Source organism: Ovis canadensis, chromosome 17 (assembly GCF_042477335.2).
Source record: "Ovis canadensis isolate MfBH-ARS-UI-01 breed Bighorn chromosome 17, ARS-UI_OviCan_v2, whole genome shotgun sequence".
Taxonomy (NCBI): Eukaryota; Metazoa; Chordata; class Mammalia; order Artiodactyla; family Bovidae; genus Ovis; species Ovis canadensis.
Window position 1 is genome coordinate 22426594 of NC_091261.1, and position 27897 is coordinate 22454490.

General features: G+C 46.1%; 1 protein-coding gene across 2 annotated transcripts; it reads right to left on the bottom strand.

Annotated features, from left to right (window-relative positions):
• Positions 1 to 36: 36 nt before the first annotated feature.
• Positions 37 to 27750, bottom strand: REELD1 (reeler domain containing 1). 2 transcript variants are annotated; one of them, XM_069558003.1, is made up of 9 exons: positions 27591 to 27750; positions 26490 to 26645; positions 17293 to 17381; positions 14929 to 15147; positions 12089 to 12311; positions 8818 to 8981; positions 4943 to 5276; positions 2694 to 2757; positions 37 to 1877 (listed from the first exon to the last, which is right to left on the bottom strand). In XM_069558003.1, the coding sequence occupies exons 4-9, from the start codon at positions 15134 to 15136 to the stop codon at positions 1287 to 1289; spliced, it is 1584 nt and encodes a 527-aa protein (XP_069414104.1). In that variant the 5' UTR covers positions 15137 to 15147; positions 17293 to 17381; positions 26490 to 26645; positions 27591 to 27750; the 3' UTR covers positions 37 to 1286. The 2 variants fall into 2 exon arrangements, with proteins under 2 accessions (XP_069414104.1, XP_069414103.1); XM_069558002.1 differs by lacking the exons at positions 17293 to 17381; positions 26490 to 26645; positions 27591 to 27750 and adding an exon at positions 17407 to 18032.
• Positions 27751 to 27897: the final 147 nt, after the last annotated feature.

A 27897-nucleotide genomic window follows, 5' to 3' on the forward strand; every position in this document is an offset into this window, starting at 1 on the left:
CAGTGAGCTAACAGGCTGGAAACACAGAAGCAGCCCTTTCCTACACACCTGATTTTTATTTTTTTAATGTTTTTGTTATTGAGTTGCAGTGTCACGAATGTCTCTTTCTCTTCAGCAAATTACTGAACTTCTTCCTCATGAAGTTATTGTAGGAGCTCAATGTGAAAATATATGTACAGTTCTTGGCACAACCTACACAACTTAGCTACTCAATCAGGAAATATCATTTCCAAATTTATAGTGCTTTGGTTTCCACATTAAAATGGACCTTGACGCTGTAGTAGGTTTACCTCTGAAAAGGCAGCTAATTCTCAGGTGTTATATTAGGTGACCATATTCAAGAGTTATATTCGAACCCATTTGGTATCTATGGAACTCTTGCTACATCAGAGTGATCTTCATAAAGTCACAATGGTCTCCGTCCATCATGCTTTCTTAGACAGATAAAGGCTCTTAAAACTGCACTGGTATTATCATTTGTTTTTCAGCCTGACCTTTGGCAAAGGCAAGAAGTCTGCTAGTTGGTGGGATACTTAGTCTCTCATCAAGTGTAAATGGATGGGAGATCTCAGATCCATTTACACCTGAAGAGGCGGTTTGCTTACCCCTCTCTCGGGTTTAAGGCTTCGTATTGCATGTATATTTCCCCACCGATGTGGCAATCAAACTCTCTAAAATCTTCCTTGCCTTTGACCAGTTTCCATGGCAGATTTGCCACATGTCTGAGTTTCCTGGAAGGCAAAATACCTTTGCACTCACCCAGTCGACAACATCAGAGCCAACTTTGAACTCTAGTTTGGAAAAACAAGACTTCTCTGGGGGGTGGCTTGGCGAGGCAAAGGGAGGGCTGAAAGAGACACGACTCCACCCTTACTACTTTTTTCAAAGAGTTAGAGGTGATGAGGCTGACAATGCTGAGGAGGGACAGAAGTTCTATTTCTGCGGGTTCCTTAAGGCAATGGAGGAAGCGCGGCGGCCACGGGAGTCTAGTTAATGAGCAGGTTATACAATATTCATTGTGTTGGGTTTAAGTCTTCAAACAGAACGTCTAATTGCGAGAACTAAAAAAAAGGCAGCCAAATTACAGATGTTAAGACAACAAAGCTGGGGAAGAATTCCCTCTGTTGAAAACTGTCCTTGTGCTCTACTAACTGCTCCCTGACAGGGGTGGGAGATGGGCGCACAGTGGGTCGCTGTCCTCATCGACTATGCTCAGTAGGTCTGTTCCGGCTGAGACTCTCTACAGGGTCAAGGGGAACCCAGAGAGGCCTGGGACCACGACTTTCTCAGAGGACTGTTTTCTTGCTGCTCACAGAGGGAGCAATCCAGTTGCATTCCCCTTCGACGAAAACAAAACTGTTGTCTCCAATTCTCCGGACGTACACGATCTCACCATCGTCACCTGTGGCAACCGCATCCCTGGCAGGCTCACAAAGGGACACTTCCATCTGCCTGCGGCAATACTGGGTGTGCAGGTGACGAAGGCCGACAACCACGGCCACGCCCAGCACGGCCAAGAGGCAGAGCAGGAGGCCCAGCTGCGGAGTCCCGAGCTGGATCCCCCACGGGGCCCTGGCTCCATCCTGCCCGAACTCAGGTCTTGGGTTGGTCTTCCTGGGGTCTCCCACCCCAGCCGCTCCACTGCCCTCCTCCACTGCGCGCTCCTTGTGCTTTGACCGAGGCAGGAAGCTGGCAGAGGGTCTGGATGCCTCTAACTGGCCATCAGCGGCGGTGGGCCTGGAGGTGGCAGAGGTGTGGAGGGCTGCCCCGGCCCCATGTCCAGTGAGTGCCCCGGAGGACCAGAGGTGAGGATGGGGGAGATGGACAGTGTACAAAGGAGGCCTCATCACTGTCCTATTAGAGGCCTCCGTCTTGTCCTAGAAAAGCAAAAGGAAAAAGAAAAATCAGAAGAGCTAGTCTTCCCCCCAAGCAGCGATTGAGCTTCACAACTACCCCAAGTTCCTTAAAGAACCCCAGGCAGCAGCTAAAAACCCAGCCTCACGCCTGCTCTTTAAAGAGCTCAGAAGAAAACACCCAAGCAGATAAATATGCACTTGTTATTGATGGGCACAAGGAGACTAGTGGAAACCCCCCCAAGACAGCATGGAGGCCAGTTACAGGAATAACACAGGGTCCTATTAGAGGGTCCAGGACAATATGGGTGACCATCATCTCCAATGGCTGAAAGCTCTGAGTGTGTCTTTTCATGCGAAGACCCCTGCAAAAGGGACCACTGAAGCTTGCTGTAGGTTCCTATAAATTTGAGTAAGGATATTATACCATGTTTTATTTTGTGTTCCTTTTAAGACTTCAAAGGAATAGTAAATCACTGAGCATGTATATTTTATACTGCCCATTGATCTAACCTCTGGGACCATACATGGTATTTTGAGGCCAATGTTATAAAGGAGACGGTGGGGGAAGAGGAGAGAGGAATTATTAACCAAAGCTAAGTGGGAAAACATATCATGAAAACCATCAGTTTCTATAATTGCCAATAACTTCAGAGACACTGTGGATAATGGAAAGGCTGGTATTGATTGAGGAAAAAAATGCTGTGTATATATCACACCCTGGCCTCCTTCTCACCGATCTTGGTTACTAGTCTAATAGCTACGATCACCCAGTGTAGAACTTCCCACTCTGGGATCAAAAATATCATACTCACTGCCTGTGTACAACGTGGCTGTTACCTGTTCATCCCTATCTGAGGGCAGACAAGTTTCTAGTGAATCAAAGCTTGGATCATTCTGAGTCCTAAAAGGAAGAGAAAAAGAGCCGAGAAGGAGTCACTAAGTATTTGGGTTTTTTCCTTACCTTTTATCATAAAAATCTTCAGAACAAAAATGTAGAATAATACAATGAACGCCCAGATATGTACCACCCATGTTCAAAAATTATCGCTTCATGACTAATTTTATCTCTCTTCCTGCCTACCTACTTTGCCTCCATGTTTTATTGTTTTTTCCTTTAGAAATTTACTTAATTGTTTATCTTAATTTTTATTTTGTATTGGAGTAGAGTCCATTATTGAACTGTGGTGTTGGAGAAGACTCTTGAGAGTCCCTTGGACTGCAAGGAGATCCAACCAGTCCATTCTGAAGATCAGCCCTGGGATTTCTTTGGAAGGAATGATGCTGAAGCTGAAACTCCAGTACTTTGGCCACCTCATGCGAAGAGTTGACTCATTGGAAAAGACTCTGATGCTGGGAGGGATTGGGGGCAGGAGAAGGGGATGACAGAGGATGAGATGGCTGGATGGCATCACGGACTCGATGGACGTGAGTCTGAGTGAACTCCGGGAGTTGGTGATGGACAGGGAGGCCTGGCATGCTGCGATTCATGGGGTCGCAAAGAGTCGGACACGACTGAGCGACTGACCTGAACTGAGAGGCCATTAATAGGCTTCCCTGGTAGCTCAGCTGGTAAAGGATCTGCCTGCAATGCAGGAGACCCCAGTTCGATTCCTGGGTCGGGAAGATCCGGTGGAGAAGGGATAGGCTACCCACTCCAGTATTCTTGGGCTTCCCTTGTGGCTCAGCTGGTAAAGAATCTGCCTGCAATGCAGGAGACTCTGGTTCAGTTCCTGGGTTGGGAAGATCCTCTGGAGAAGGGATAGGCTACCCGCTCCAGTAGCCCTGGTGGCTCAGACGGTAAAGAATCCACCTGCAATGTGGGACACCTGGGTTCTATCTCTGGGTTGGGAAGATCCCCCAGAAGAGGGCATGACAACCCACTCCACTGTTCTTGCCTGGAGAATCCCCAGGAGCCTGGCAGGCTACAGTCCCTGGGGTCCAAGAGAGTTAGACACGACTGAGCAACTAAGCACAGCACAGAACAGAGTCTGTCATCAACAGCGTTGTGTTAGTTTCAGATGCGCAGCAGAGTGATTCAGCTATACATCTATCTAGTCCTTTTCAAAGTCTTTTCCCATTTAGTTTATTACAAAATATTGAGTAGAGTCCCCTGTGCAATATAATAGGTCCTTGTGGGTTATCTGTTTTAAATACAGCAGTGTGTACATGTCAATCCCAAAATCCCAATCTGTCCCTCTCCTCATCCCTCACCCCTGGTAACCATAAATTCATTTTCTAAGTCTGTGAATTTGTTTCTGTCTTGTAAATAAGTTTGTTTATATTACTTTTTTCAGATTCCACGTATAAGCAATATCATATGATATTTGTCTTCTTCTGACTTAATTCACTTAGTATGATAATCAAAAAGCTATGCTTCCTATCACAGTCATGTATACGGATAACATTATATTTCTTGGAAACACTGGAGTTTGCAGTTGGGGGCTGGAGAGGGAATGGAGAGGGAGGTGAGTGAGGATGGCAGCGAAGACCCACTGAATCCTTTTATTGGTTTATATACTTCATATTTACATATTGCTGCTGCTAAGTCGCCTCAGTCGTGTCCGACTCTGTGCGACCCCATAGATGGCAGCCTACCAGGCTCCTCTGTCCCTGGGATTCTCCAGGCAAGAGTACTGGAGTGGGTTGCCATTTCCTTCTCCAATGAATGAAAGTGAAAAGGGAAAGTGAAGTCGCTCAGTCGTGCCCGACTCTCAGCGACCCCATGGATTGCAGCCCGCCAGGCTCCTCCATCCATGGGATTTTCCAGGCAAGAGTACTGGAGTGGGGTGCCATTGCCTTCTCCGATATTTATATATTATATACTTATAATTTTATGTATCTAAATAAGTAACCTACATTTATATTTTATTTATAGCAGCATCTCAGAGACCTCAGCCAAAACAGCGCAGTTTCCCAAGATAATCTACCTACCCAGCCCTTCTACAACGAGCGCTTCTCATGCACTTAAGGGTAAATATGGTTGAGATCTTCTTCTGTCTGAGCAGGAAGGCTACATTTCCTTGGCACCCTCGTGTTTGGCTTCACCCCACCACCTGTCCCGAATGGCCTACCCCCTGATCAGTCACCTGTGGCAGGTGCTGAAGCCGGAAGCGAAGCTCTCTGTGGAGAAGTCCCTGAGGGCTACAAGCCTCTCCAGACCCCGGACATCCAGGGATGGTTCCAGGGTGGGGCTGCTGTCCCTGCTGGGGTGATGGCCATCACTGACTGCAGCAGCTGTGTGTGAAGACGCTTGGAATGGAGTCTCTGCAGCCCCGAGGAACTCTGTCACCCAAACACTGGTAGGAGCAGGACCTAAGCTGTCCTCTTCTCCAGCTCCAGTTACAGCCGCAGCAGAGACATCTGTGCGCCGCTGAAGAAGAGTGATGGGGAGACTGGGGGCCAAGTGGAGGCCCAGAGACACTGTGAAGAAAGAGGGAGAAATCATCCTTGTGTCGATTAGCACACAGCTAGGACCATGGCCTGAATGCCCGAGTCTTTGAGGTGCCTGAGGACAGACTGTCAAGTGTGAGCCGCTCAAAAGCATCAACTAAAGATCGTCTGGAGCGTCCCAGGTGGCCTTAGTGGTAAAGAACCCGCCTGCCGATGCAGGAGACGTAAGAGATGGGGGTTCGATCCCTGGGTCAAGAAGGTCTCCTGGAGCAAGACATGGCGATCAGCTCCAGTGTTCTTGCCTGGAGAATCCCATGGACAGAGGAGCCTGGCGGGCTACAGTCCAGGGTAACAAAGAGTTGGACACGGCGGAAGCGAATTAGCACTCACAAAATGATCATGATGCTCAGTGATAGAAACCCCTGACTAAGCAGCAATAGAAACCCCTGACTAAGCACACAGCTTTTCTTGTTTGTTTGTTTGTTTTTAAGAGTAAGCTCCTAGCCCTTCTGGGCTTGTGCATCTTCAAAAAAAAAAAATGCACACAAAACATTTATTTATTTGACTGCTTCGGGCCTTAGTTGCAGCATTCAAACACTTAGTTGTGGCATGTGGGATCTAGTTCCCTGACCAGGGATCAAACCCAGACCCCCAAAATTGGGAGCCTGGAGTCTTAGCCCCTAGACTACCGGGAAGCCCCTGGGCTTGTGCGTTCTTAACAGTCACCAATCAGAGAAAATAGAAACCACGGTGATCACTCTGTTTTCTTACTTCTGCCCCAAACTGCTCCTTGCTAAGAAAAAAGGTGGGATTCTACAAAAACCAGATTTCCTTCTGAAGCTCTAGGTCTTTCTTGCCGTGGGATTAATGCCAAAAGATTCCCCCATGATGACAGGGACTCCAGCCCCTGCTACGGACAGAGGCGGGATCACTGCCCTCCCCTGTCTCCTCTCCCATCTGTGATGAGTGGACATAACAGCCCAGAGCATCGGAAACAGGGCAGCAAACAGCCAGGCACAGGTTTTGGAGTCATTGTCTGGGTTCAGCTCTTTACTCTGCCAATTCCTGAATACCCTGAACAGGCTAAGGCCTCTGGAGTGTCAGTTTCTTCTTTTGCAAAATGAGACCAATAATAGTATGTGGGGCGTAGAACTGCTGACGGGGGAAAGTGCAATCACTGATGTAGAGGCGTGGAGCACAGGGCCTGGTTCAAATGCAAAGTGGACTACGCGTTCACCACATGGTCAGCAGGGCGACCACGAAGCTGTTGACAAAGTGAGTGCTGGCAGAAGTTTCCCTGGCCAGGGCTCTAACTGGGTTGGATCGAACAACAATCACAAAAAAACTGTGACACTTTGTTCTTATGCCTTTATTACTCAAAAATAGGGAGACTGAAGTGAAAAATAAAGCGTACCCAGACACACAGAAGTTAGCAAAAATCACGACACTTTCAGCTTCTGCCTGAACTCTGAATGCATTCAGATGCTTCCTGCAGACCCACTGCATGCTGGGCCTTGTTCCGGGAGCTGGGGATGCAGAAATGATGGTGCAGGTTGCTAACTGTTGCTTCTGAACTCAAAACCTAGGAGGACAGACTCCTGCCCACCCAACCTTATCAATCACAGTGTGGTCAGAGCTTTAATACCAGAGCTAAAGAAAGCAATTACATTTGCCTACCAAGAAGCAAGCGGGAAAGGTTCACAAAGGATCAAAGGAGACATCGGAACTGCCGCTTGGAAGGTAAACAGTTCATCATGAGGAGCAGTTCCGTTTAAGGAAATGTCAGGAGGCAAACATGGAGACATAAAAGTAGGTCATGCCCAGTGGGGTCAGATATAGGACCCTAAAGAGTCCCCAGGCTCTGCTGGAAAATAAGTTTGAGAAACACAATATGCTATCTTCCCATGGGAAAACTCATCATTCCCATTTACCTTCTGAAGTCCTCTTACAGTTAAAGCAGTTTACTCCACTTTGTTAGATGACACCTCTCCCAATGCATGTGCGTGTACACACACACACACACGTTTTTCCTTTGGGAAGCACTGAGGTTTGTGTAGAGGAATGGGTTGGATAACAGGCAGGAGCAGAGGGAAGGAGTTTGAGCAACTTGATGAAGTGTTGACCCTGCAGCTGCTCAGACTGGAGTTTGCCAGCCCCTGGGGAAAAGGTGCCCAGCAGGGTCACCCATCAGAAAGACTTTGCAGAATCAACAGGACCCGTCTTCCTGAAGCCTCACTTTCACTCCTATTCATCTTCAAACAAACATGTTAGTCACTCAGTCATGTCTGACTCTCTGCAACTCCAAGGACTGTAACCCGTCAAGCTCCTCTGTCCATGGAATTCTCCAGGTATGAATACTGGAATGGGTAGTCATTCCCTTCTCCAAGGGATCTTCCTGACCCAGGGATTGAACCCAGATCTCCTGCATTGCAGGCAGATTCTTGACCATCTGAGCCACCAGGGATCCCCACCCATGCTTGGGATCCAAATGCAACATTTGTGTGATTGATAATGTGATACAGGAGACTTCAAACCCATGTTGGGTTTGCAGGGTCTTCTTAAAGCCACCCTCTCAGACCCTGAGAGCTTCTCTCTGCTTTTAGGAGCATCTAGGTGGAGAGGTTGGAGGAGCTGTGCAGGGCAGTGGGGGGAAGACAAAGGTTTTGGTCATAGGCAGAGGGTGGCCCTGGGCTGCCTCTCATCCTGGATCTGCTGGACTAGCAAAGTCAGGGATTCAAACCATGTGCTGGCCTTATCATGTTAGCTCAGAATAAAAGAAAGAATATAGGAAGATGGGATCAAATGGTTTAAAGGTTGGATTTTCTGTGCAAGTCATTGGATGCCTTTATGAAAGCACCTGTTCAGAGCACTTAACTAGAAATAAATAATGAAAATAAGTTCCATTTCATCAGGAATCTTCAGGTAGGTCAGACATTCTCTACCTGCTTAGGTGTTGTTTTTTTGTTTTTGTTTTTTTGTCTTTTTTTTTTTTTTTCAGAAGTTCATGGGCCAGTCGAATCTAAAGTCACGTGGTGAGCCAGGAAAAAAATCCATTGCCATTACAACAGCCTGATTCTGTTCTCCAACCCAAGCTGCAAAGAGCCATCTACCTAACTCAGAAAGTAACGATCAAAATTGGATGAGGTTTTATTTAAAAAAGAAAAAGAAAGGATTATTTCTGGTGCTCCCCATTTAGTCTCAGGCGTCCAGGGAAAATGGGTGAAATACTGTGGAAATTGATTAGGTGGGGGGGTGGTATGTGGGAGGAGGTGTGTGGCTATTTTTTGATTTTGCAGCTCAAGTGCAGCACTCCAGGGCCCAGCTTCATCTGTGAGGTTGAGTGGGACAAACTGTGTTCACTGCAGTGAACCCTGAACTTGCAAGCAATCCCCCCAACCCTGACCAACAGCTGTGTGATCATGTCCCCAAGAACTGCTGACACTCCCAAGACAGCTCTCTATAACTTATGCCCCCAGAACTAGAAACTGGCAGGAGCCACTTTTAAGTGAAAGTAAGGCACAGTGAAAATAACGCTGCCAACCAGGCTGATGAGTGCAGCAGGAAGCAGTACCTGGGATGGTTCCTTCCATGTCCTCCACCCTCTGCCCAGAGGCTGGCATCGGCGAGCCAGGCTCCACGTGGCTGTCCGAATGGGCTCTACTGTGTGTCTGTTGAGACACGACAGATGATTCAATCTTCACCCAGTAAACGAAATATGACTGGACTACAGATAAACTGTAGAAAAAGAAAGCAGAGTGATTAGAGGATTTGGTCTTCCCTAAGTCATACCTCGGGCCGTCCTAATAGAAAGGAGAGAACAAACAAAAAGGTAAAGAATTACAGGACCGTGTTACTCCCTTGGGCGACTTCATTCTTTTTAGAAACAAAAGCTCAACAGCAGTAAATAATTAAAATAGGAGACAACAGGTACAAATCAAATACTCTCCTGAATAAATATAATCATTCAGAATCATTTTGACTAAAAAGTACCTTCTAGAACTGCCCTTCCAGAACTTCTAGAATTTCGGTCTAGAACTGAAATTAAAAGATGCTTGCTCCTTGGAAGAAAAGCTATGACAAACCTAGACAGCATATTAACAAGCAGAGACATTATTTTGCCAACAAAGGTCCGTCTAGTCAAAGCTATGGTTTTTCCAGTAGTCATGTATGGATGTGAGAGTTGCTCTATAAAGGAAGCTGAGCGCTGAAGAATTGATGCTTCTGAACTGTGGTGTTGGAGAAGACTCTTGAGAGTCCCTTGGACTGCAAGGAGATCCAACCAGTCCATCCTAAAGGAAATCAGTCCTGAATATACACTGAAAGGACTGATGTTGAAGCTGAAACTCCAATACTGTGGCCACCTGATACAAAGAACTGACTCACCGGAAAAGACCCTGATGCTGGGAAAGATTGAAGGCAGGAGGAGAAGGGGATGACAGAGGATGATGAGATGGTTGGATGGCATCACTGGCTCGATGGCCATGAGTTTGAGCAAGCTCTGGGAGCTGGTGATGGACAGGGAAGCCTGGCATGGTGCAGTCCATGGGATCGCAAAGAGTTGGGACATGACTGAGCGACTGAACTGAACTGAACTGACTGAACTGAACTCCAAAGGCTTCATCTTCAACTGTGCTCATTCACCATGACTGTGTGTCGTGAATTGAATTACACTGCTCACTGAAAATTTTATAATTCTGTTATACAATGGTACAATCCTATCGGAGTTGTAATTGAAAATGAGAGATAAATCATTCATAGTCTAAACAATACTTTGAATACATAATGCCTCTCTTCAGTAAAAACCATCTGTACCGACTTGACCTTATTCATCCTTCCCCAAATTTCACCAAAGCAGGGATTATGGGCAAGTACCATTTTTCTCACTGTAAGTATTCAGAAGACAATCATAAAAACGTGATGAATTTGGCTGAAGTCACCCAGAGAGTGGGCAGGTGGAAGGGTCAACGCGTCGATGTTACGGTGGGGAAGGACCCTGGGGTGACGGCATGTGGGGACCCAGAGACGCATCTGATAAGTGGTGCAGCGCCTTTCCCTGTCCGTGGAGATCGTGGCTTCTGATCTACTCCCACTCCTGCACAGAGAAGCTACTATGGCAAGACTAAAAGTAGAGGAAGATTGGGGTTGACATGTATACACTATTGGTACTGTGTATAAAACAGATAACTAATGAGAGCCTGCTGCATAGCACAGGGAACATGCTCTGCAGTCACCTAAATGGGTAGAAAATCTGAAAAAGAGCTGGAAATCCAACATATACATATGTATATATGTATACATATAGCTGATTCGGTTTCCTATACAGCAGGAAATAACAACATTGTAAAGCAACTATACTCCAATAAAAATTAATTGAAAAAATAAAGTAATACATGAAAAGCAAAAAAGATATTAAAAACTAGAAATGGAAGGGCTTTGAGAAATAAAAGTAATTATACAGACCATTGGTGGCTCAGAGTTTAAAGCGTCTGCCTGCAATGCGGGAGACCTGGGTCTGATCCCTGGGTCAGGAAGATCCCCTGGGGAAGGATATGGCAACCCACTCCAGTATTCTTGCCTGGAGAATCCCATGAACGGAGGAGCCTGGAGGGCTACAGTCCACGGGATCGCAAAGAGTCGGACACGACTGAGTGACTTCACTTTCACTTTCACTTTCAAGGGTTTCATACACAACCTTGAACTGGAACCAAAGTCCTGGCAGGGGCCAGTTACTCCAACAGTCAGGTGGGTTCTGGCCTTTCCTGGTGATCAGAGTCATCAGGGCACGGGTGTTTTCCTCCTTGTTTGTCCTGCTTGCTGTGTTAGGGCACCAGGCAGGGATGGAAAAGGGGCCCTGATGGGTGGGGGCCACACACCTCATCGCTCACATTCCCTAGTGCTGAGGGGACAGCCTGCAGGGGAAGCCTGGGGTCTGGATGCCCCCACCCTCCGGCACGTCCTCCTCTTCTGCACATGAGGGTGTGGGGGAAAGAACCCAAGGAGGACGAGGACCAGCACCACCGAGTGAGCTCTGTCATGTCCGACCATGGACTGCGGCCCCATGGACTGCAGCCCGTCAGGCTCCTCTGTCCATGGGACTTTCTTGGCAAGAATACTGGAGTGGGTTGCTGTTTCCTCCTCCAAGGAATCTACCCAACCCAAGGATCGAACCTGTGTCTCCTGGGTTGGCAGCGATTCTTTCCCATGGAGCCACAAACCCTCCTCTAAAAACCAAACCCAATCAAACAAATTCACTTTCTTGGGACCTGTGAATGTTTGAAAAGAAGGACAACGCCAGTATCTCGCTTTGAGGAGTGATGCTGTTTGTATAAAGCTGATGGTTGCCAAGAACTGGTTCACGCACTTGGCACACGTTGGCTCTTCAACCTTACACAACCCCACGAGGCGGGTGTTGTCAAGATCACACCCACGTGGTGGACAAGAAGCTGAGGCACAGAGCTGTCAGCAGTTCTCCCGGGCCCGGCAGGCGTCCACTGTCTGCCTGCCTCTGTCTCTGGACTCTCTCTGTACTTGGCCACCTGCAGCTCTTTTGCCTCCTAGTGAGAATTTTCTGGAGAGATTGGCCAAGGTACATCTGTGCCCAGGAACAAGGGACATCACACAGTCCTAGACTACGGATAATCACACAGAATGGAGTTGCGGGCAATTTTTTTAAAAACTCATCACCTATATAGACTCTCTACTAAGGGCAGTCCCAGTGACCCTGTCCTTATTATAAGGTGCGGGGAAGGGGAGTGGGGAGGCAGGAACCAAGGAAGTGTGTGAAGTCCCCTCCCTTCATAGTGGAAGTTCAGTTACCGAGACCCAGAACTTAACTCTCTTACAAGAACCTGATGTTCCCCACGGGCTGGGCAGGGGCCTGCCACTTGAATGACAGGTTTCTCTTCCGGGACTTGTCCGCGTGGGTGACTGTGTCAGCCTCTTCCAAGCAAGTTATCAGTTTGGCATGAGGAGGAATGAAGACAAAAGAGCCAGCTATCTGATGATCAGACACTCTTCGGGCCTGGAGTAGGAAGCCCATGAAATCACGGCTGCTCCTCACGGCCACTGCAACAGAAAACGTCTGTCAAGGTCAACATCCTGGAAGGAGCAGCAGTAGGTGACTTTATAGGAGTATTTTTCAAAACAAAAAGCTTAGGACCAGTCCAGTCCCCAGAAAGTAAACAATTCATTAGGGGGGAGAAAAAAGGTTGACGTGCTATTTCACACCCCAAATAAATTCTGTTTGGAACAAAGACGTGTAAAAACGAAACACAAAAGAACTAGAAACAATGGTTTGGCTTTTTACTGTTTTTTTGGTTTTTGCTTTTACTATTGGAATTAGGAGTGTCTCTGAGCAACCTCAGTAGCCATAATGGAAAAAAAACTGATTTTTAAAAATTCTCAACATAGAAGAAATCAGAACACAAGGGATAAACTGAGAAAGATATCTGCAAGATAAAACAGGCAAATATACAAAGAGTTATAGTGAATTAACAAAAAAGATGACCAAACTGAAAATTACCGACAGAGACAGAAAATAAGACAGGCTCAATCACAATGGTTAAAACAATTATAAATGAGACACTACTTTATACCTATCTTATTAACAAGTTTCAAAATGTGTAAGTATAACCAGTATTGATAGCACAACAGAAAAACCAGGACACTCATTCAGAAGTGCCAGGACTGTAAACCATGCAACTCTTTGAGGGAGTACCTTGATAATATTTTATGTGCTTTTTTAAATTCCCACACTAACCAATAGAACAACATGATTGGATAAAACCATAGAAAGAGAATCAATTTTATTTCCATTTATCACCTCTAATTCCCATCTAAAGAGAGCAAAGCCAATAGCACTGATGTGCTTGAGTTCCCCGTGGCTAAACAGTGTCCTGTCTACACTGAGCTACCATCTTCAACATCAGTGACTTTCTTTGCTGCTTTCTTCCAGCTAGCACCAAGGAGCTTGGCCCAAGGTAGGCAGGAGTGATTCCGAAGTGTGTGTCTGTGTGTCGGGAGGGGATGGGGTGGGTGGTGGAAAGGGTACCCCTGGGGGACGATCCTCAATCACTGACTCCCCTTCCTCCATCCTCCTGAGGGACGATTCAGAACTGTGTATCACGTGGTTTCTCAAAGGGCCGTCACTGGAGTTGGATCCCAGTGTGTTTCCCACAGCAGCAACCCACTCTATTTCACGCCCCATATTAGTGTTTCTTTCTTCCCTATCACCCCATTCTCTCTTTTTCATCAATGCTTCTTGGGTCATTTCCCAAATAAACCACCTGTACACAAGTTCTCACTCTGCTTTTCTAGGCACCTGAACTAAAATAGCAGGAAATGCTCTTTTCACCCCTCAAATAACTTTAGTTTTAAATAAGGAGGAAAAAAGTCTGTTTCTCATACATATTTGATATGAGGCATTTGTTCAGGGTAACTATATTTATATCTTACAATAAACACAAAAAAATTTTATAAGGCCATTTGTACCCTCTTGTACTCTAAAGATTAATATCAGTATGAGATTAGTTATGTGATTTTACTGATGCAAGTATATCATGATTTATGGCTGCAACTAGAGATCAACCCTGGGTGTTCTTTGGAAGGAATGATACTAAAGCTGAAACTCCAGTACTTTGGCCACCTCATGCGAAGAGTTGACACATTGGAAAAGACTTTAATGCTGGGAGGGATTGGGGGCAGGAGGAGAAGGGGACGACAGAGGATGAGATGGCTGGATGGCATCACTGACTCGATGGACGTGAGTTTGAGTGAACTCCAGGAGTTGGTGATGGACAGGGAGGCCTGGCGTGCTGCGATTCATGGGGTCGCAAAGAGTCGGACACGACTGAGCGACTGAACTGACTGAACTGAGAGACCATCATACTGAATAAGTGAAAGTGAAAGTTGCTTAGTCATGTCAGACTCTGGGAGACCCCATGATTTATACAGTCCATGGAATTCTCCAGGCCAGAATACTGGAGTGGGGAACCTTTCCCTTCTCCAGGGGATCTTCCCAACCCAGGGATCGAACCCAGGTCTCCCACATTACAGGCGGATTCTTTACCAGCTGAGCCACCAGGGAAGCCCCAAAATACCAGAGTGGGTAGCCCGTCCCTTCTCCAGCAGTAAGTCAGAAAGAGAAAGACAAATACCACATGACATCGCTTCCATGCAGAATCTAACAGAGCACAAATGGAACTGTCAAACAGACTCACAGACGTAGAGATCAGACTTGCGGTTGCCAAGGGCAGGCGGGCAGGGGAGGGGCGGGCTGGGAGTTGGGGGTTAGCAGATGCAAGCTAGTACATACAGGATGGACAAACAGCCAGGTCCTGCCAGATAGCACAGGAACTGTGTTCAGCAGCCTGAGATAAACCATAAGGGAAAAGAGCATTGAAAAGAGTGTGCATACGCATAGACCTGAGTCACTTTACTGTACAGCATAAATTAATATCACATTGTAAATCAACCATACTTCAGTAAAAAAAATAAACTAAAAAAAAAAAAGACCATAAATGTTTCATGCTTTCTTGGGTACATAATTTCTTCTTAGGATTAAACCAAAGTATATAGCCCAGGAAACTCCTGCCTTGGACAAACACAACTTGGAATTTGTCACTAGGACCTTGGGGCTCCTGGTGGGAGTCGGGGGGTCTCTCAAAGCCTCTCCCACACCTACCTGAAACCGTGGCACCCGGTGAGTAGGAAGAGCTGCCGGTGAGGACGGTGATGTGGTGGGTCCCGGGGCTCTGAGTCCGGGCTGGAATGTGCTTGGGTCGCATGTCCGCACAGGCCGCCGCGCCAGCCCCGTGGGAAAAGGCGGAGGAGCCGGGCACCAGGCAGAGGGCGGCACAGGCCCAGCCTGTGAGGGCGGCAGGCACCCCCATCCTGCCCTCTCCTGCGTCACAAGGAACAGCAGCTTCAATCCAGATGCTCTTTAGGAAAGGGAGGTGATGTCTTTCTGACTGTGCCTGACCTGACTGAATCCCACACTGCCTTTATCCCTGAGATACCTTTGGTGCCCCCTTCCCAGATTGCAAGTGCTCAAGATCAAAACAAGACGTGCCACATTACTACACAGAAAATAGACGCCCAACAAGGGCCTACTACAATAGCACCGGGAAGTGTACTCAACTTTTTGGAATAACCTACAAGGGAAAATAATCTGAATAAGAATACATAGATACATCTGAATCACTCTGCTGTGTACCCAAAACTAACACAACACTGTACATCAATTATACTTCATTTTTTTAAAAAAAGAATATCTCTTTAAAATAGCATATAAAAAAATCAATGTGGGAATGACCAGTAAATACAGTTAGAGCAACTTGTTAACTAAAAAAAAAAAAAAATCAACTAAATTAAAGTTTAAATGTGAAACAAGGAAACTGCAAGAAAAAATAAAAAAAAGATGTGCCAGACTATAGGAAGTGCTTCATTTCTAAACCCTTTTTTTTAAACTCTCTTCTTGTAATTTTTTTTGTAAGAATGCCTCTTTTTAAAGAGACGCTATGCTAATTACATCAAAGAAATAAGACTAGAAAATGTTTGAATCCTAAAGTGAACTTCTTACAAACTGCCTGATAGCCAAGGACAATGTGAGCTGTAATATATTATAGCTGAAGTGAGACTCCCGATGTTCCAATATGGGCAGGCAGCCTGGCATATGGTGGCTTGGTTTAGCATCTTATCTCTCTAATTGCAAATTACAGAGTTAAATGCTCCAAATCTTCTGCCAACTATCAATTATTTAGGGAGACTGTTAAATTTGCAATGCTTTGATAGCTCCTGTCTTTTCTCCTATTGACAAGTTTTAGATAGTTCACTCCTTTTTTACAGAGAAGATGAGCAAAAAAAGTTATACCCAAGCCCATCCATTTTATGCCTTGCTAATGGCAACCTACTCCAGTACTCTTGCCTGGAAAATCCCATGGACGAAGGAGCCTGGTAGGCTGCAGTCCATAAGGTCACTAAGTGTCAGGCACGACTGAGCAACTTCACTTTCACTTTTCACTTTCATGCATTGGAGAAGGAAATGGCAACCTACTCCAGTGTTCTTGCCTGGAGAATCCCAGGGACAGAGGAGCCTGGTGGGCTGCCGTCTATGGGGTCGCACAGAGTCGGACACGACTGAATCGACTTAGCAGCAGCAGCAAGTATAGTGAGGAAACACACACACACACACATACACACACAAAACTGGCTCAGGAGTAGAATGAAATATTTGGGCAAAAATAACATTTATAGAGTAAATATTTTTGTTTATACCATGAATGCCCATCAACAGAAAGAATTAAAAGTTGACTGTCAAAGAAGTTCACAGGTGAAAATAAAGTGAGGAATAGCAAGTAAGACAGATGAAAAGTTCTCTGAATAAAGATTCAGGGCTAGCAGGCATTTTTTTTTAATATAGCTGCTTGTTTTTATAGTTCTGTGCACATAAAAGTTCTTTTAATACTGTGATCTAAAGAGCAATGCAAAGCAACAACAGTTCTTCATTTGAATAGGCTGGCTTTAAAAGGTAAAAATAAAATGTAAACATTTAGTGGAATTAGCTATGAAATCAGGAGACTAAGGAGGTAATCCAAACAACCAAATCATCAAGTGTCATCTACTACCATCCTTTCTTTAAACCATCAGTTTCACCATCCCTTACACTGACCAGACACAGGGGGTGCAGAGTATGGTCTATATAGAATTGTGGTCTTTCTATAGAAAAGAGTATGGTCTTTCTTAGAATTGTCCTAAGAGTCCATAAGACAATGCCTTTCTCTGCTAGGTTTGTTCTCCATAAGAAAGTAAAAGTCAAAATCCCTGCACCACCAAGGGCCATTCCTACAGATTTCCAGACACATTAGAAGATGATGAACAAGGAGCTGTAAAAGTATCTTCTCAGCTGAGGGGACTCAGGGCCCTTCTGAAAGACAGCAAGCCTTTACATAGACAACACCCTAGGAGACTCTGTTGTTGGCAGAAGGTGGTCTTGTTCCCACAGAGGCAGACCAAAAACAAATGTCTATGGTGGAGGCAGGGTGAGTACCAGGTTCCGCAGATCAGGGCCAAAACCATACACTTCATCCTTCTCCTCTTTTGATCTTAAAATGTCTTGCCCATCAGCACCTTGTCTATCTGAAACAGAAAAGCATCCACTTACCTAGGAACACATTTTCCTTGAGGCTTGATGGAACAGTTTCCCCTCCCAGAGCTGCACAGACACATCCTTTAAACAAGTTCATTCTTCTCCCTTCAGTTTCTCCTCGAATGGGCAGGACAACAGCTGTTACTGCTAATCCTCAGCGTCCCCAGGAACTGTCCCTTGGAGTCCAAATCCAGCCTTACTTAATCGCATTGGTTTCCCCCTAAGGTCACATACACATCCTCAGGTACAGTTTCCACGTCAACATTGCTCAAGCCTGTGTGAAGATCTGGAAAGAGCTGGGACTGGTTTTGCACACAACTTCCTTTGGAATCCTCAGCAGGAGCCCCTTGCCTAGGGGAGAATGATCCAATCAAACAAACCCAGAGATCTCTGCTTCTGAGTTAACGTAGGCTGAAGAAGGTGTACCGGGTGAAATGGGATTGAGGGCGTGGCCAGAGTGCAATGTTTGGGACCAAGAAGTCCCACATAGCATACTCCTTTCCCATCAATTGTACTGAAGCTGGGATTCACCCAGGCACATGCAAACAAGAATCACCCAAGACCCTTGATAATAGTGCAGAGCCATGGATCAGTTGGAGAAGGCAGTGGCACCCACTCCAGTGCTCCTGCCTGGAAAATCCCATGGACGGAGGAGCCTGGTGGGCTGCGGTCCACGGGGTAGCAAAGAGTCGGACACGACTCAGCGACTTCACTTTCCCTTTTTACTTTCATGCTTTGGAGAAGGAAATGGCAACCCACTCCAGTGTTCTTGCCTGGAGAATCCCAGGGATGGGGGAGCCTGGTGGGCTGCCGTCTATGGGGTTGCACAGAGTCGGACACGACTGAAGCGACTTGGTAGTAGTATGGATCAGTGGTTCTCAATGTGGGATTCCCAGAGCACCACCTGGGAGCCTGCTGGAAGTGTAGGTTCCTGGACCCCACTCCAGACCCACTGAAAAAGCAGCTCTGGGGTGGAACTGAGTGGTCTATGGCTGAGGTGGTTCTGACATGAGCGTAGTTGGAGAAGCACTGTTACAGATCCCCCAGGTTTCTTTCCAGACCTGTGAAGTCGGACTGTACAGGATGGAGTTCTGGAAACCTGTATTTTTATTACACACCAGGAGGCAGGAGATTCTTGTGACCAGGCAAGTCAGGGAAACACTGAGTTGAAAAATCACCACCAAGCCTCTTAGAGGACCCAGCCCACCTGGAAGTTTGTTTAAGAGTCAGGCTTCTGCAAGGACTTTGGACTCACCACGAGCGTCATGAACATGGGTATGTGAACGCTTCCTTTGTGTTAGGCACTTTGTGCTTGTGTGTGTGCTCACACACTCAGTTGTGTCCAACTCTTTGTGACCCCATGGACTGCACCCCGCCAGGCTCCTCTGTCCATGGGATTCTCCAGGCAAGGACACTGGAGTGGGTTGCCATGCCCTCCTCCAGGGGACCTGTCCAACACAGGGATCAAACTCACATCTCCACACATTTATAGGCAAAAACAAAGATGGCTCAAACACAAATCCAGAGCAATAGATACAGCCAAATGGAGGAGACTCACAAGGCTGCAGAGTGTATGAATCTGTTTATATAATATCCTGAAAAAGGCAAAATTATAGAAGAGGAATAGGTCAGTTGGTGCCAGAGGCTGGGGCTGTGGGGAGAAGTGACGCCAAAGGGCCGCACCAGAGAACCTCTTGGGGGATGGAAATATGTGAACCTGAGAGGATCATGGTCATAGTTACACAACCATAATTTAAACCCACAGACTGTGCACCAAAAAGTGCATTTTACTGTATGTACATTAAAAAAAAGAGAATAAGGAAAAAATGACATGACTAACATACACAAGAAGTGAAGTGTTAGTCACTTAATCATGTCCGACTCTAGCCTGCCAGGCTCCTCTGTCCATGGAATTCTCCAGACAACAATACTGGAGTGGGTAGCCATTCCCTTCTCCAGGGGATCTTCACGACCCAGAAATCAAACCTGGGTCTCCTGCAGTGCAGGCAGATCCTTTACATTGGAACCACCAGGGAAGCCCAATATACGTAAGTTAACTACTAGGCAAACGACAAGTGGGATACCATAAAGGAATCATGAGCTTCATTCTGTGGGAACTCAGTATCTTTCTAGAGCTTACGCGTCTCCTGCATTGGCAGGCAGGTTCTTTATCACTAGCACCACCTGGGAAGCCCTCAATATCCTATAATAAACCATAATAGGAGAGAATATGAAAAGAACATATATACACACACACCCATACATGTATATGCGTGCCTGTGTCCTCAGTCGTATCCAAGTCCTTGAGACCCTATGGACTATATGGACCCAATGGAGCCTGCCAGGCTCCTCCGTCCACGGGATTTTTCCAGCCAAGAGTCTGGAGTGGGTTGCCATTTCCTTCTCCAGGGGATCTTCCCCACCCAGGGATTAAACCCTAGTCTCTGCTTTGGCAGGCAGATTCTTTTACCACTGAGCTATCTGGGAATCCCATCTATGAGTATATACATATAGGAAGCCACTGCAGTGTATCCTTGCCTGGAGAACATACAACTGAATCACTTTGTTGTACAGCAGAAAATCAACTATATGCAATATATAAATTATACTTCAATAAAAATTTTAATTAAAAAAATAAATGCAGGATGTCCTAGAGAGACTCCGAGCATGGACAGTGCAGGGCAACATGGGGCAGGGGTTCCAGAGAGAGTAGCAGGTGGACCATTAGAGGCCTCATCTCCACTCCAGCCAGTCCGAATGAAATGAATGACTCCGTGGTCAAAGCATCAATTCAGAGACTGCAGGTCCAGCCCCATCATGTCGGTTTGGGGTCCAAGTTGCTCAAGTGGTCTCAGCAAGTCTAAGTGAGACCCTCTGCTCTGCGGACAGCAGGGGAGGCTGGCTTCCTCGGCCAGGACTCCAGTGTTCCCTGTGCTGGGGAAGCCACACTCGTAGAATCTGGCTCCTCCCAGCCTCCGTCCCACCAGGAGGGAGGAAGTCTCAATCTTCTGTTAAGTCAGAAAAGAATCTGAGGGGCCCAGAAAACTAGGGTGAGGGCCTCCCATCGCCTTCATTATCCTGGTTTTCCGAGCTTACGAGGTCACCTGAGAGCTGTGGCTCAGATGCTTTGGTGCAGAGAAAGTCTCAAGTCTCCAGCCAGGCTGGGCCTGGACCTCCCCCGACACATTGCATAGCTTTTGCCCTTTGAAATTCTCCTGGCTTCACCAGGTCCCACATGAGTGGGGCACAGATGTCTGATGCTGGGAAAGAGAGGGAGTGGCCACTTTCTTCCCCAGCCCTCTCTGCTCCCTTCCTAGTTTGGGGACAACCAGCTCTCCCCTCTCCCCATCACAGCCTCCCACCCCTGCACCCGCTCGGGTCGCCTGGCATAATCTACCCACCACAGAGAGAGGGGTCATGTGCCAACACTTCTGCTTTGGCCCCATAATGAAAATGCCCCTGATGTATGATTGTCAAGAGACCACTACCCTGGTTAGAGCTGCTGCTGCTGCTAAGTCACTTCAGTCGTGTCCGACTCTGTGAGACCCCATAGATGGCAGCCCACCAGGCTCCCCCATCTCTGGGATTCTCCAGGCAGGAACACTGGAGTGGGTTGCCATTTCCTTCTCCACCCCAGTTAGAGAAGGGGAGGGAAACAGCTGAAGAGCACACAGGTGGCTCCACAAATAATCCTGCTCTTCACCCAGGCTGATCCTGTTGTTGGAAACCAGGAGGCATGATCTTCCTTGCCTGCCACACCCACAGCCCCTGCTGAGCTGACGGCGTCCCCTGTGCCACTCCAGACAGTCGGCAAATCAGTACTGAAGCCACCAGGAGCACCTTCTGTTTTTGCATTTTATCTTGGGAAACAGCTCGTGTGTCTAACTTGCTAAAGGTCCCAGAGCTTCCCAGCAGTGATAGAAGTGGTTTTTCCCCACAGCTCTGCACCGACTGCCTGTGTAGCCTCATTTAAATATGAGGACAGCTGTCATTTTTGTGACACCAGGGTGGCCCAGTGGTAAAGAATCCGCCTGCAGTGCAGGAGCTGCAGGAGACACAGGTTCAATCCCTGGGTTGGGAAGATTCCCTGGAGAAGGCAATGGCAACCCACTCCAGTATTCTTGCCTGGAGAGAGGAGCCTGGTGGGCTACAGTCCATAGGGTCACAAAGAGTCAGACTCAACAGAAGCAACTTAGCACGCACATCATTCTTGCACCCGTATTGCCATGTTCTTGTGAGGTTTCTTTTGCGGGGATTGCACCAAGTCTTCCTGGCGGCACGGAGGCTCTTCATTGCAGGCTTCTTTAGTTGTGGCCTCCGGGCTCACTAGCTGTGTCATGGGGACTTAGTTGCAATGTGAAGGATCTTAGTTCCCTGATTAGGGATCGAACTGCATTGGGAGCTCAGAGTCTTATCCACTAAAGTCTCAGGCAAGTTCTCTTGCGAGGTTTCAACGAGGTGATAGAGAGTAAGCGGGTCGAACCCAAAGGAAGGGCTCAAAGGCCTGTTTGGGAAAGGAGAAATAGTGGGCTGAGCTACAGAGAGGATGGAGCTGGTTCACAGAGAGAGGAGATTTCGTGACATGTGGCCCTGGGGCGGCGGAGGCTTGAGAGGGTGTGATTGCCAGGAAATAAGAACCGAAGTGGAGGTGAGAAAGAGGGCATCTATCAGTCCAGGCTCCGTGGGCATTCTAATCCCCATTTTGATCTGGGTGCTCAAGGAAACCGAGAAAACATTGCTTTTTGCTTAAATCTACTAGAGTCATTTCACACTAGCAATTTGGCTGGACTTGATACATTGTGACTAAATAGTTACGTTGACATCCCCTGACTCTCCAACTGGAACAGTTACATTCATGTCACACACAGGAAAAGTCTCTTTCCTGTGGGTTTTATGGTTTTAAATCAACAGCTCTGTGTCCTTTGGTAATTCACTTCACTTCTCTGGGTTGCCTCTGGTATAAAATAAAAGCCTTGAATTAAATGGTCCCTCAGATTTCTTCCAACTAGAAAATTATACATATATTTAGTTTTATTTTAGCCATGAAGGCACAGAATGGGCTAGTTAGGACGACAAACGTCTTAGGACGACGTGGACCAAGTCCGCCACGAGATGGTGACCGCAGCCACACCACCTCATCCCTCCAGGTTCTACAGCAGCCTTGGAAGAGTGTTTCTCAACCTCCACGGAACCCTCAGAGAGGAAGGACCGGCCGAGTTCACCAGCCCAGTCCGTCCCGGGACATTTTCTTCATTTTTAGAGGTCTCTGAAAGGGAGATATGGAGAATGTGCCTTTGGTAACTTATTAATAACTTTTGTCCCTTTTTTATGCCCTGGTCACAAATTTCAGTTGACATTGACTGGTGTTTGTAGGTAGGCATTGGCTATACTAAAATGGTTATTATAGTGAGCATTGTAATACCGCAGAGACAAAAAATTTATTTAAAAATCGACAGAGTTCTGGGACAATCAGTATAAGAAAAGAGAACATTTTCACAATTTTCTTTGAATTCAACTTTAAAATTTAATTTTGAGTTAATTAAAAATTTTAATTTTTTATTTAAATTAATTAAATATTTTATTATTAATTTTATTAAATTAAGTTTGAATTCAGCTTTAAAAATGGGACATTGATAGACATTCATGTACACACAGCAGGCTTGCTGACTTGCTTCCTTCTCTCTGCTGCCGTGTACTTTCTTCCATTAGAAACACAGAATGCTTTGGTGCTTTTTTTCCTAAGCAATTATACTTCCCTGTATTCTCCCATTAAAGAACAATACAGAAAAACAGGACTGTAAAACAAATAGTTGAATGCTTACTAATAGCAAAAAAAAAAAAAAAGTGCTTATAGAGAGTTGGCTGATGCAAGAAAATATCAGCAGGATCTCTCTTCTCTAGGAATTAACATTTTATTTAATACTTGGGGTGAGGTGGCAGGAGGTAGAAGAAAGAAGTCAGACAGCAAATAAGTTGTACAGCCTTGGCAAGTTAATTAAATATTGATGAGCCTCAGTTTTCCCATCTATGAAATGGGGAGATGATTGGATTTCTCACAAGGATATTGTAAGGACTGGTGTCTTTGTATAATCATGTATGTATATGTTACTCACTCAGTCATGTCCGACTCTCTGCGATCCCATGGACTATAGCCCGCCAGGCCCCTCTGTCCGTGGAATTCTCCAGGCAACAATACCAGAGTGGATAACCATTTCCTTCTTCAAGGAATCTTCCCAACCCAAGGATCAAACCTGGCTCTCTTACGTTGCAGGCAGATTCTTTACCGTCTGAGCCACCAGGGAAGCCCATGTATAATGTATAATGTAGGTATGTATAATGATGCGTAGCAATAAGTCACAGCTATTTTCAGAAGGGAGATTGAAGCCAGGCTACAGGAATTTAGGGCTGAGAGAGGTATTTCAACTAGAAGAAAGAACAGCTGGTCGATTTTGGAGGTTATGTGTACTTTGGGCAGATAGAGAGGGACAGCAGAACATCCAAAACTAGAGAGACAGATTGGACAATGGTGTGAAAGTAGGAAGAACTATGTTATAATAATCCAGAAATAAAATGAGGCATCCCTGAAGGAGGGTGATGGAGCCAGTGATGCTGATGGGAGGAAACAGAAGTAAAAGGAAGAGTCAGTAACATTTGGAAGCTGTTTGTATGGAGGGAAAAGAGCAGTTTTCAAAGACTTTCTAAAGGTATTAGAAAGACTTAATGAAGAATATAACCTGTATCTAAAACAGGGAAGCTAGCGATCAGTCTTAGACATGTTGGAAATGCCCTCTTAGCATCATCCACTCCTTAGCCAATCTTTTATATATGCCAAGTGCAACCATGCACAGGGCTGGGCTATCAAGATGAATAACACATAGCGTCTGCCTTCGTAAAGCTGGAAATGGAAACTAATTACAAAACTATGAGAAAAGTGATTAGCAGAGACAGAATCATATACGACTACAGAAGTACAGAGAAGGAGCATCTGGGGGTTGGTTAAAAAATTCCTTTTTCCTTTTCAAAAAACACAAACATTCCTATCTTGTGATTGGAAGCCAAGAATTAGCCTCAAAGATGAGTCTTCAAATAATTCATTTAGGACTGTTTTGTAGCCTTTGCTTAGGATTCTACACCATGTATACTCTTTATCTTTATGTGGCCACTTGGTCCCCCCACTGTCCAGCATTGCAACTGATCAACTTTGCGCATCCTGTCTTCTCTACCAACCTAGGTCTAAACCCCTGGAGGGTAGGATTCATCTTATATTTGCTAAGCTCTGATGCATAGCATAGCGCATAGCATACTATGCATAGCACAGTACCATGCCTTCTGTTAGGCTATCTGTTAAATAATTTAGCAGACAGACACTAAGGAAGATCAAGAAAGGGTGCCTCACTACTGCACCCTGTCAAACATTTCCCTTCCATCCATGGTAGACTATTTTCCAAATTAAAGAACATTTTAAAATTCTAAGCTTGTATTTTCTTCTTCCCTTTTCTCTCTCCCTTTTGAAAATGAAGAAAGTGGGACTTCCTGGTGGTCCAGTGGCTAAGACACCATGCTTCCACTGCAGGGGGCCCACGTTTGATCCCTGGTCGGGGAACTGAGATCCCACATGACCCTCTGCACGGCCAAAAGATTTTAAAATGAAGAATATGTTTATTCGCGTACCTAAACATCATCCTTCACTTTTTTACCCTTCACACTGCCTTTTTCTGTCCCATCACGGAGGCAGTCACAACTAGTAGGGTTCTGTACTTTTTCCCCTACAGAACTGATCCAAACCTCTTATCCTATCTGCACCAAAAACAAGCAGATTGTTTTCTTAGCACCCCCAGCCCCACCCTCCCTTGATGATGGAGAATACCAGAATCCTTGTACGTGAAGCCCCTTCCTCAAGATTTAGACTTTTTTTCATACTGATGAACCTATTTGCAGGGAAGAAACAGAGACGGAGATGGAGAGAACGAACCTGTGGACACAGAGGGGAGAGGAGAGGGCGGGATAGACTGAGGATAGCACTGGCACAAATACACCGCCATGTGTAACACAGACAGCTAGTGGGCAGGTACTGTGCAGCGCAGGGAGCTCAGCCGTGACGGCCTAGAGGGATGGGATGCAGGCGGAGAAAAGCCCAAGAGGAAGGGAATATATGTATACATACAGCTGATCCATTTTGCTGTACAGCGGAAACTAATACAACATTGTAAAGCAATTATCCTCAAATTAAAAAAAATAATGTCATTATGGCAATAAATGTTTCTAATAAATTTAAAACAAATTAGAGTTTTTTTAAAAAAAATATGTTTCATGGCACCTACAAAGACCAAAGTCCAAAGATGATTTTCTGGCTCACTTTTTATAGACCATTTTTTTAGAAAAAATTCCTTCTTTTGCTTTATTTATGACCCTCAACTCCAGAGCTGGGCCCACATTCCTCCCAGATCCACAGAGTTCTGTCACAATCTGTTAAAGCAGCTCTTTCTCCTAATAAATGAGCCCCTGAAACTGACAGGCCTTGTCCACTGGCTTCTGGTTACATCACAGGAGAAGTCAACCTCTTGGGCAGTGCCCCTCACCCTGGAGTCTGGCCCAGCATTCCTACGAAAGTATTAAAGCCCTCGGCACACACCAGTAGCATGTGAGGGGGCCCAGGTCTGTGTGAGTCTGAGGCATCTCAGAGAAATATATTCAGTTGCTTCTGACCAGGAAGCTAGAAAGAGAACCCCCAAGGCCAGTGCTTAATTCTCCCTTCACATAAAAACGTCACAGCAAAGGGGGCAGGATCCATGTGGCGACAGCACCTGTAAACGTCTCATAAAAGGTCTACCAAGGTGGGACCTCCCTGGTGGTTCGCTGGTTAAGGATCACCTTGCAATGAATGCAGGGTATGTGGTTTCGATGCCTGGTCGGGGAACGAATATCCCACACACCACCGAACAATGAAGGCCAGGCACCAAAACTAGAATGCCCACAGGCCTCAAGAAAGATCCCCCGTGAGGTCTTCCACATGTGAGATCCCCCACAAAGATCCCGTGCACTGCAACTAAGACCCCAAGCAGCCAAATAAACAAATAAATACTTTTGTAAAAGTCTACCATGGGCTGAACCAAAATACCACTTTAACTCCATCATTTCACGAAAACTTCTGTTGGCGTCTGTGTTTATCTTCCATGGTACGATGGCGCAGCAAGTACCAAGTTCTCCACCAAAGCACCTCTGTCTTCCTCCCAAAGCCAAATGTATTGAAGGATCTACAGTTAAGCAGAATATATTAATGATTTGAACATAGTTTTAGTTGAAACGAAATTCAAATATGGCAGCTGCCTAGTGTTTTGCTTTTCTGGGGCCATGTGGATAGCAATAACCCAATGTGAAATATACAAGATACAGAACAGTCCCAGGTAAAATTTACACAGCCAAAATTTCAAATTACATATATTATAGAAATATATAATTCTTAAAGTCTTTTATGGGCTTCCCTGGTGGCCCAATGGTTAAGAATCCACCTGCCAATGCAGGGGACACGGGTTCGCTCCCTGTTCTGGGAAGACTCCACATGTCACGGGGCAGCTGAGCCCACGCACCACGACTACGGAAGCCTGAGTTCTACAGCCTGGGGGCTGCAACTATTGAAGCCTACAGGCCCTACAGTCCATGTCCCACAGCGAGAGAAACCACCTTGCTGAGAAGCAGCAAAGATTCAGCTCAGCCAAAAATAAATAAATAAAATTTTTTAAAGTTTTTTTTTTTTTAAACCAGAACTTGCTTCCCAGTGCAGGAGATTTAAGAGAAAGATGCTGGTTCGATCTCTGGGTTGGGAAGATTTCCTGGGGTAGGAAATGGCAACCCACTCCAGGATTCTTGCCTGGAGAATCCTATGGACAGAGGAGACTGGTGGGTTACAGTCCATAGAGTCGCAAATAGTCAGACACAACTGAAGTGACCTACACAAACCCATTAAAAAGGGATGATCGGCCCAGGCCCCAAGCTTCCTGGCAGCTAAGTAAGAAAGGTAAATACTGGTTTGGCCAAAAAGTTCGTTTGGGTTTTTCCATAAGATCTTACTTCTCATTATCTTTATGAAACATAGGGAGGAAAATGGGCTAAAATAACACAAGTATAACTAGAAGGATGATAAACTGGCTGAAGGATCCCCACCCCCAAAATGATGCTGATCAGTAGCTCCTTCGTGTTACCTGGCCAGGGGCTGCCTTCCCTCCAGGGCTACGGGAGGAAGGTGTGGAGGGTACGTGACTCTGGCCTGTGGGCGACCAGCCCTGGGAGGAGCAGGCAGATGACTGTATGGCAGAATAATGATGAAAAACAACCTTGACAGGCCAGAGCAATGAGCTGAATCTAACAAGATGAAATTAAACAAGGACAAATGTTAAGTGCTAACATTTTTTTTCTGAGGTCAGAAAAAACTAATGGCAAAGACCCAGGATGGCAGAGATATGGCTCACCAGCTGGCACAAAAACACGAAACAGACAACTGTGGGAGCT

Excerpts from the sequence above, each read along its gene's own strand:
- REELD1 (XM_069558002.1), bottom strand. The coding sequence starts at position 17,488 with ATGAACTTGTTTAAAGGATGTGTCTGTGCAGCTCTGGGAGGGGAAACT. Across the intron at positions 15,148-17,406 it reads CAAGGAAAATGTGTTCCTAG|GAGAGGGCAGGATGGGGGTG; the intron begins GTAAGTGGATGC and ends CTTGTGACGCAG. Across the intron at positions 2,758-4,942 it reads GGCTTCAGCACCTGCCACAG|GACTCAGAATGATCCAAGCT; the intron begins GTGACTGATCAG and ends TCTTCCTTTTAG.